We start from the raw sequence: 10,194 nt of genomic DNA on the forward strand, positions 1-10,194 counted from the left end.
TTTTGTACCCTCAGATTCCAGATTTTCAAATAATTGTATCTCGGCCAAATATGGTCCTATCCTAACAAACCATACATCAATGGAAAGCTTATTTATTCAGTATAAATAATAATACATTTATTTAATAATATAAATAAATGTATTTATTCAGTATACATTGTATAAATCTGATAAATAAATAATAATAATAATAATAATAATAATAATAAATCAATTGACCTTTATGACTGGTTTTGTGGTCCATAAATACAGTAAAATACAGTAAAATTTGAAATATTGTGAATTATTATAACAATTTAAAGTAACTGTTTTCTATTTTAATGTATTTTAAAATCTAATTTATTCCAGGGATTACTTCAAGCCATTACTCCTGCATTTATTTGAACTAGAAAACTGTAACATTATAAATGACTTTACTGTCACTTTTAATTAATTTAATGCATCCTTTCTCAATAAAAGTATTAATTTATTTAAAAAATAAACAAAAAAAAACCTTACTGACCCCAAATTTTAAACAGTACGGTATATATTTTATTTTAGGCAAAACATATTTGCCTGTATGGCTATGTATCTTACCAGGAACTTGATAACTCAGTTCTCTGTTCATTTGCCCCTCAGGAAGGAGCCCAGCCATCAGTCAGTGGTTAACTGCTGGCAGGTGTTGTTGACACAAACACGGCAGGAGAGCAGAGATCACAGTTTCTTGAGTGACAGCTACAGTAACACTCTGCCTCAGCAGCTTTCACACTGTGCTGAACATGCCCAACGCCTGGCCAAGCGGGTACACACCCACCATCACACACACACACACACAAACAAACACACACACACATTTTCACATTTTGCAAAAATAAGCACCCACACATTACAAGACTTGAAGGAGCAAACATGCCCACGTATATACATGTGGCTTCCTTTGCACTGATACTTTGCAAACAGTGCACAGACATACAACACCTTTGGCATAGTCACCTGCCACTCGCCTGACATTGTAATACACAGTTTCTAAAATGATCATTTATCTTTCTGTTTTTGCATATTTTATATTTTTCAGAGCAGAGACATTTGCACCCAGCTACAGGATGGACTTCTGAAGGTCACCACAGAACTTCATACGGTAAGTTTAACCCTTCATTCCTCTCATCAAGCCACATTTTTCTTTCAGAAACGATGTTTGCTTGAATTTACATTTTAATGGATTGTAAAATGTCACTGCAAATCTCATTCCTGTGTTTGTTGGAAACCAGACCTTGAAGACATATTACCAGTACTACACTGAGTTCCTGTCTGCAGAAGGCAAACTAAAGGAGGCAGTCAGACTGGAGGAAAAGCAAAAGCAAAGTGCTTCTAAAAAGATGGAAAGACAAATAGAGAAAGTATAACTCCCTTTTTAATACCAACATATGAAATAGATGTGTTTAAAATGGTTATAATTAAGATATATTTAGGAATCAGTACAAGTTAAGCTTAATCGACAGCACTTGTGGCATAATGTTGATTACCAAAAAAAAAAAGAGATAAGTTCCTCTTTACACTATATGTTTCCCCCGTAATATACAGTATATATATATATATATATATATATATATATTACCAATCAAAAGCTTGGGGTAGGTTATAAAAGTTTTTGAAAGAAGTAACTTTTTCTTATGCTTACTTAATCAAAACTAAAGTAAAAAAAAAAAAAAAAATTTGAAATATTATTACAATTTAAAATAACTTTTCTATTTCTCTGTATTTTAAAATGTAATTTTTTCCTTTGATGGCAAAGCCAAATTTTTAGCAGCCATTAATCCAGACATCAGTGTTACATGATCCTTTAGAAATCATTATAATATGCTGATTTGGTGCTCAATATTTAACATTTCTTGTTGTTATCAATGTTGAAAACAGTTGTTCTGCTCAATATTTTTGTGAAAACTGTGAAATAAAATAAAACATAATTTGTGGCCACAAATGATGAATTAATTACCTCATATTAGTTCATTCATGGCCATGATTTGTTTTATTATTTTTTTATTTAGTTGATGTTGTTTTTAAAGAAAATTAGGAATGTCAAAATTTGTGTTAATTTACATTATGCCACAAAAACATTCTGACTGGTTACAGAATCAAGGGAGCAAGAGAGTGTTACAGTGTTTTGCCTACATGAACATGAGCTGCATCCTCCACTGTGCAGAGTGATGTGGGGCAAGTGTTCGCTGCACACGGTTGGCAGACTATAGATCACAGCGGTTGGTTATTGTGGTCACCTTGTGAGATTTGAACTGTGACTCACTAAATGTGTGTGGATAAGTGATTGTTCCAGTAACATCTGAGGTTACATCTCATCTCTTTATCTGTGCACAGAGGCAATGTAAAGTTCAGGAGATTCAGCTAAAGTGCACAAAAGCACGCAATGACTACCTGCTCAACTTGGCTGCAGCAAATGCGTGCATGAACAAATACTACCTTCAGGATCTCTCCACTCTCATAGATGTGAGTTCATTACACTCAAGCTATACAATCAGGTTTCAGTACTGAGCAGGTTTAACTCAACCTCTCATTGCATGCCCTCTCAGTGCTGTGATCTGGGTTACCACCAGTCCATATCCAAGGTGTTTCATTTTTACCTGGCCAGTCGCCAGTGGGCCCAGCAGAACTTGAGCACTGGGATGCAGCAGCTGGACACAACTGTGTCAGAACTGAACCAGAACCAGGACAGAGACACTCTCATGCAGGCCAACATCTCAGCCTTTTGCCTGCCCCTCCGCTTTCAGTATCAACCCTATGAAGGCGACCAGGTACTGCCTGATAAAATGTATCTGTATAAGTGGAGAAATGTGTGGTTGCTTATGTATGTATCTTCTTCCAGGTGGTTGAGGTGTCAGCAAAGTGTGAGATGTTGGGCGAGCTGGTGACTCGCTTCCATCAGCTGCAGTCCAGGCTGTCTTCAGTCACCATGGAGGTTGAGGAGGTACACAAAACCCATAGCAGCAAATATTATGCGGCACTACTACTAAAAATAGGATAAATGTAGGGATATTTGGATAATTGAATACTGTATTTTTGTGTACTCCTTAGAAATTGGGTTTGTCTAAACATGAATATACATAAAATGTATTGCAGTCTGGCAAATTACTTCAGTCAGCTCAGTCTTCCATGCTGGATGGTATTGTCGAGGACACATTTGGATCCGCCCCAGACATTCCCAGCAGCCCACCATCACCAGAGGGTGATGTATCAGTCAGTAAGACGTATCAGCTGAAGCGTAGAGCTAGCCTTCCGGACACTGAGAGTTTGTACTTCTCGGTAATCTATCTGTCTGTCTGTCTGTCTGTCTGTCTAGTAGTAGTAGTAGTAGTAGTTAATTTCTATTGCTATTTTTGTCTGACATTTTCTATTTCATGTGACTTTATATTACAGAAAGTCAGGGACCATCTATGTAACAGCTCTTTAATATCAAAACTGGAGGCCAAACATGACCTGCTAAAGGTTGCCATTCAGAAAGGTGGAATAATGTCTCCTATTTTTACAGAAATTGTTACAGAAAAGCAATACCACACAAACAAGTGAAATTATTTCTTCAATTTTGTTCTTCTGGTTCTTTTTCTTATCAGCTGAAAGTGTTGACAGTAACCATTCCAGGTAAGGAAGCTAAAGCTTAAAATATATATATTTTGTTCTGTAAAAATATTTGGGAAAATTCCTACATTTTATTGGGGTAGCAAGAGCAGAAAATGCCTTTTTTTTTTACTTTTAGTGTTGACTATAATTAAACATTTCTGTTTATTTAGAACACGCTCCAAAAGATCTGTGCGCCATAAAAAGAGTTACCCTGGTACCCAGATCAGCCAGAAGCTTTTCAGTGGGGATCTACTATCATACATCCAAGTAAATCTCTCTGATTCAGGAGGTGTTCTGGATTCACTCAAAACAGTACAAGGCAACTGACTCACTCTGTGTTTCCTCCCCATTAGGCATCAGGACAGCTCATTCCTGCCGTGGTGGAGAGCTGCATTCGGTTCATCAACCTCAATGGTAAATCTAAGTCAGTAGATAACGCCTCTTTCTACCATTCTTTCTATCTTAATCACTGTTTTTTCTCTGGTAAGGTTTACATCATGAGGGATTGTTCAGAGTGCCGGGATCTCAAATGGTTGTGAATCAGCTTAAGGATGCATTTGAGAAAGGTGTGAGCAGTGGGTGATGAAATTTTCCTACCTTTCTCTGAGCATTAGTAATAGGCTGTGATTTTTGTATTTATTCATAGGCGATGACCCGCTCGCTGATGGGGGGTGTGACATGGACTCTGTGGCTGGAGTGCTGAAACTTTATTTTAGAGGACTAATGAAACCGCTCTTTCCTGAGGACAGTTATGAGCAGCTGATGGAATGTGGACGTAAGAGCACATTACAACACTATTATGTGCTTGTATGCTTGTATGTTGACTGTGTGTATGTTTTCTTTCCTGTGGTAAGATTTTCTGTTTAAACAGGAAGGGCAGGGCATATTGCAGGGCTGATTTTTAGTTAGACAGTAGCCTTTAGTTTACCTCTAATGCCTGATTAAAAATCCAGCAAAATTGCTTTATGTTGTGCACTACCATTAGTAAGATTTTATTCAGCAAGGATGCATTAAATTGATCAAAAGTGACAGTAAAGACATTTATAATGTTACAGACTATTTCTATTTCAAATAATACCTGTTCTTTTGAACTTTCTATTCATCAAAGAAAAAAACACACTAAAATATCAAGTAGCACAACTGTTTTTAACATTGATAATAATAAAAAAAGGTTTCTTGAGCAGCAAATCAGCATATTAGAATGATTTCTGAAGGATCATGGGACATTGAAGACTGGAGTAATGATGCTGAAAATTCAGCTTTTGAAATGATTACATTTTAAATTATATTAAAATAGAAAACATTTATTTTAAATTGTAATAATATTTCACAATATTATTGTCTTACTGTATATTTATAATACATTCAGACTTGGTGAGCATAAGAAAAAAAATCTTACCGACATCAAGCTTTTGATGGATAGCGCATTCTGTTACATAAAGAAACTTATAAATCATTCTTTGTTTTCCGTACTGAAAAAAAAAGATATTTTCTGATATATTTTTAAATATAATTTTTAAAAAATGGCCAAAAATATATTGTGAATATATATATGTTGCTAGTTATATTTTATACTTATTTTTTTATTATAAGTACTAGTACTTATATTTTTCTAAATATGTTTATATTGTCCCAAATAAATTAAAAAAATAGCTATACTTACTGATTTTGCTATTATTGATTTGCTGCTAGCTATTGGTAGTTGGTTCTTATTTTAAAGATCATTTTATTGGACAAAAGTCAATATTTTGTTCAAAGAAAAAGGCTGACCGTTTTAAATGCATATCTGCTAAAAGTTTATTTTTGTCGACTTCTAGACGTAACAGCAATTAACTAATTTTATGGAGTCTTTAACTTTACCTCCCTTACAGAAATAGATGACGAGACAAAAAAAATTACGCAGCTGAAGTGCATCATCTCCTCATATCCTGCCTCGCTCATCATTGTCATGAGATATCTTTTTGCATTCCTTCACCAGTGAGTATTACACTGTGTCATTGGGTTTTGCATTTTTTCAATCACAAAGCCCCCACATCTGAATGTCTGTACGTGTGTGTAAAGTGTCTCCCAGTACAGTGATGAGAACATGATGCAGCCCTATAACCTGGCAGTGTGTTTTGGTCCCAGTCTGGTGAGGGGGCCAAACAACGGCGATGCAGCAGAGCTTCAGCGCATCAACTCGCTGGTCAAGAGCATCATTATCCAACACGAGAGCATCTTCCCTAGCCAGAATGAATTGCCTGGGCCAGTGTATGAAAAGTGCATGGCATTGGAAGAAGAAGACTGGTAAGAATTAAGCTCCATCCTTGTAGTGCACTGTACATACATACACTCACACACATATAGTATGTGCTAAGAACATGTGCTAACATAGTATAAACATAAACATTATGATTTTTGGTAAAGCTGCTTTGAAACAATGTGTATTTTGAAAAGCGTTATAGTTAAAATGACTTGATATTTCTCATGTCTATAGTGAGGCTGTAGCAGAGGAAGGAGATGGAGAATCAGAGCAATCTCAAATGAAAGAAGCAAAAGACGGTATGGTTAACATGGTTTACTTATCAACATTTGGACTAGCAGAACTTAACTACCGTAATTCCTTTTGGTCTGTTTTGATGTGCAGAGCTGCAGGGAGTGGCCTTGTTCGACTACAAAGGCCGTTCTTCTGCTGAGCTGTCCTTTAAACACGGAGACTGTCTCATCCTTCACAGCAAAGCCTCCTCTGATTGGTGGAGAGGGGAGCTGAATGGAACAAAGGGTCTCATCCCGAATAAATATATCAGTGTGCCTAGGTAGGTTTTCTTCTCTTGGATAGCCACATTCATCAAAGAAAAATGGCAGATAATACACGTATAATATACTTATATATATATTGTATATTATGTATAATATACAATAAATATATGTGCACATTTAACAAAAATGTATATGGGACATTATGTAAAGCTTCTCTATATGAACAACAGTAACCAAGGGGGCGGAGCTTCGCAAATGGTCAACTGAAGAAACTGCTTATTGATTTCACTTCTTTATTTGCTTGATTGTCCATAATCAATGCATTTATATACTCATTTATGTCACTGTCTTTTGGAGTTTCATGATTGTATTTGGTGTTGTACAAATTAAAGACATTTAGAAGACTTATTGAGTTGTGACTCATAGGAATAACAGACTTATCACTATTGAGTCAATGCCACAATCAGTTACTACCAGCCACAGTCTGGAGTGTCATAACACTTCTCAGTCCTCTCAATCTATGTTGTTCAGCATGGATGGAGACCAAGATCAGAAAGGGAAGGAAACTCTGAAATCCAGCTGTGGCAGACAGCAGACAGAAGAAGAGCAGAAAGCAGAGCAAAGTACACGGTAAAACACTCACAGATTGTTTCATGTGAACCGCTGAATGTAAAGACATGAACTATATAACCATGTAGAGTTTTTTGTAATAGTAAAACCACATGGTAGTTCATTCTTTAAAAAAAGGCGCTGTTATTATTATATAGAGTGCCAAAGTGCCATCCACTTTTTCAGTGGCCTTGGTTCCTTGGTTTTTCTATTCCTTTTTACCATAGGGATTTTAGTTTAGTTTAGAGCTTTATTAATCCCCATGGGGCAATTAATTCGGACTGTCATGGTGCTTCACATGTAGAGACAGCACTTAATACACATACATACAAATACTCAAAATACATTACATATAGGCCTGCATATATATAAACCACCAATCAATTATTTTTATTACATAAACAAATTCCATCAGGCACAAAAGTAGATTTATAATGGTTCGTGGAACACCCAATTGTCCTTAAACGCCGCCCAAGGGGCATCCACTCAAAATAAGAATACAAAGGGTGTGTGCTATCTCCCATTATTTTACGCGCCATCCTCAGCACTTGCTGTTCATAATAAGATGCAAGACTACGTGAAGGAATACCCGTAATTTTTGAGCACATGTTTACAATACCTTGCAGATGATTTTTGTTCTTTATAGACATTGAAGAAAACCAACAAATGAAAGAGAAAGACAAAATGCTTTCAACAAATGAGTTATTAAAAGATCTAAGAATGGGTCTCTGTACATTAAAAGAGTTAAGCTTCCTCAACACGAATAATCGTTGGTGTGATTTTTTAATGATAGCATCCGTATTTTTATCAAACTTCAACATATTATCAAAAATTGTTCCTAAATACTTATATTCCTCAACTACATCCACCTGTGTGCCATTAATAATCACTGGTTTAAGTGCAAGTGCTTTCCTGCTAAAATTAACAACCATCTCGTTAGTCTTTGAGACATTCAGGTCTAGTTTCATACTGCTACACCAAGAAATAAAATTGTGCAAAGCCGGACCATATTCCTGGTCTGAATATGAAAGCAATGAAAGAAGAACAGTATCATCCGCATATTTTACCAGATAACTATTATGATGTGGACTTTGACAATCATTAGTGTACTATAAAAAAGATCGGAGAAAGTACACAACCTACAGAGGTATTTAACGTGTCCGATATTGGAACAATTGTTGAGCTGTTCCACAGATCAGGTACCAGCTCTAGATCTAAGGAAGATTGAAAAAGTACATGGAGAACTCCACTGAGCTGTTCAGCAGCACAGTGATTCAGTATTCTACCACAGAGCAATAAAAGCTCAACAATTGTTCCAATACCTAAAACAACTAGGCCAGATTCTTTTAATGATTATCATCCTATTGCCCTGACCTCGTTAAAAATCTTTGTTAAAGCGTTATAAGCAGTGACCCAAACCAACCAGCTACGAGGTGAATTACAACATTACAAACTTTGATTTGAAGTTAAAAAGAGAAAAAAAAAAGTATTTGTAAATCGAACAAGACGACAAAAGTACAAGACCGTTTATTTAACGGCTTTATTGAGGGAAAGAACTACAATCCCATGAAGCATTGTGAATGTCAATCAAATTAAAAATCATATTTATTATTTATACAGAAACAATATATTTTATGTTTATTGCAAAATGTGCATATACAGTAGCTTCACATTTAAGTTTTTTGAGAGTGTAGGGAGTTTGATTTATTGATTTGGCACGATTTGATTGTTTAGATTTTTTCTGATTGGTGGAGATTTTTTGCAGAATCAGGGGTAGTTTTTTTTTTACCAGTGAATCAGCTGTTGAATGCAATTGTTTAAAAAATAAGTTGAAATAATGCAGAATGGCTTAAACAAAAAAATACACTATGGCAACCACATAGCTCACAGAAGGTCTGTCTTTAAATGTTTTTAAGTTATTGTTAAAAATCATAGAGAAATGTGAAAAAAATAAATGTGAATTTTTACTAATGGAACCCAATTGTTGTACACTGTTCTGTTTAGCATGTGACTTGTACACTGTCCATATAAATACAAGAAAGAAACAAACATGTAATCTAAGTGAACTTTATTCATTCTTACTACATAATGATGATCAAAGAATTAAACTTAATTCTTACTGCATAATTATGACCAATGACGCAGTAACTAGCTAAACTAAACAATAATTCTGTCTGTATTAATTTTCTAGGCTCAAGGTCACAAGTGACAAAGCCGGAGTCGGGCCGAGTCATGTCACATCTGGAAAGGTTTCGTTACAAATACCCACAGGACCATATGCACAGCCCGGAAATTCTCCTGGCGCTCTGCGGAAAACATTAGAGTGTGTAATTAGATTGTTTGCTTTTTACATAGATTTTAATATCACAGATTATTATCTACAGGATAATGACTAAATCTGTCAATTTATAACTTTCACAGCCCTCAAATGAGACGATCCACTGCCGATGGAGGAAGCAGAGAGGAATTCTCAACAGCAGTGGATAAGGTCAGGACATTTAAATCTCATTTATAATCCTAATGAGTTCTTCATCCTCCCTCTATTAAAGTGTATTTTTGTCCATACTATCTTGCAGGAAGTGCATAACATGATGCACTCAGTGTTTAAGGAGCTCCACATTCGTCAGTCTTCCCCAGATCAAAACACATCTACAACCTCAGAGATCACCTCCTCTGTGCAAACGCCTCCAAACAGAGGACCAGGATGGAAAGGAAAGGGTTTATTTAGATCAGCTGACAATGCGGACTGAAAAAAAAGAGAGAGAACAAGGGGAAAACTGTGTAACCACAGTCAGAAACACAATAAAATTTAGGTGAAACATCAGTTTGAGTGAGAGCTCAATCTCTGTATATGGTATTTTTTGTACAGTTTAAATAGATAGGTTTAAGAGGTACTTTCAATTCAATATGTGAATGTGACAGTTTATAGACCATTATAGTATGGACATAAAGTTGCCATTTTCTTATTGACACACTTTGTTGTAACAAGCAACTGTACTTTGGTGTACTTTACCCTGTGGAAAAAGAACATATCAGGCCTACAGTAAGGCTAAACTCAGTCCTGGAGGGCCGGTGTCCTGCAGAGTTTAGCTCCAACCCTAATCAAACACACCTGAAGCAGCTAATCAAGGTCTTACTAGGCATACTAGAAACTTCCAGGCAGGTGTGATGAGGCAAGCTGGAGCTAAACTCTGCAGGACACCGGCCCTCCAGGACCGAGTTTGGGCACCCCTGGGCTAG

The 10,194-nt window shown here is 36.1% G+C and overlaps 1 protein-coding gene across 3 annotated transcripts in view; it reads left to right on the plus strand.

The window, feature by feature from the left end:
- The window catches only part of LOC107716143 (rho GTPase-activating protein 4-like), a 12,118-nt gene extending 2,093 nt beyond the window's left edge, over positions 1-10,025 (plus strand). For 2 of the 3 annotated variants that reach the window (XM_016522486.1, XM_016522487.1), the window contains 21 exons: positions 619-781; positions 1,055-1,117; positions 1,248-1,376; positions 2,350-2,478; positions 2,562-2,783; positions 2,855-2,956; positions 3,109-3,291; positions 3,406-3,490; positions 3,600-3,627; positions 3,777-3,873; positions 3,960-4,020; positions 4,095-4,172; positions 4,253-4,381; positions 5,478-5,583; positions 5,668-5,892; positions 6,083-6,147; positions 6,233-6,401; positions 6,877-6,975; positions 9,146-9,277; positions 9,376-9,442; positions 9,531-10,025. In XM_016522486.1, the coding sequence (XP_016377972.1) occupies positions 619-781; positions 1,055-1,117; positions 1,248-1,376; positions 2,350-2,478; positions 2,562-2,783; positions 2,855-2,956; positions 3,109-3,291; positions 3,406-3,490; positions 3,600-3,627; positions 3,777-3,873; positions 3,960-4,020; positions 4,095-4,172; positions 4,253-4,381; positions 5,478-5,583; positions 5,668-5,892; positions 6,083-6,147; positions 6,233-6,401; positions 6,877-6,975; positions 9,146-9,277; positions 9,376-9,442; positions 9,531-9,704 (2,506 nt within the window). In that variant the 3' untranslated portion in view covers positions 9,705-10,025. The remainder of the gene's footprint in view (positions 1-618; positions 782-1,054; positions 1,118-1,247; positions 1,377-2,349; positions 2,479-2,561; positions 2,784-2,854; positions 2,957-3,108; positions 3,292-3,405; positions 3,491-3,599; positions 3,628-3,776; positions 3,874-3,959; positions 4,021-4,094; positions 4,173-4,252; positions 4,382-5,477; positions 5,584-5,667; positions 5,893-6,082; positions 6,148-6,232; positions 6,402-6,876; positions 6,976-9,145; positions 9,278-9,375; positions 9,443-9,530) is intronic. The other variant, XM_016522488.1, reaches the window with a different exon arrangement.
- The last annotated feature ends 169 nt before the right edge of the window (positions 10,026-10,194 follow it).

The sequence above is a fragment of the Sinocyclocheilus rhinocerous genome, unplaced genomic scaffold, assembly GCF_001515625.1.
Source record: "Sinocyclocheilus rhinocerous isolate Xijiao unplaced genomic scaffold, SAMN03320098_v1.1 scaffold148, whole genome shotgun sequence".
In the NCBI taxonomy this organism is placed as follows: Eukaryota; Metazoa; Chordata; class Actinopteri; order Cypriniformes; family Cyprinidae; genus Sinocyclocheilus; species Sinocyclocheilus rhinocerous.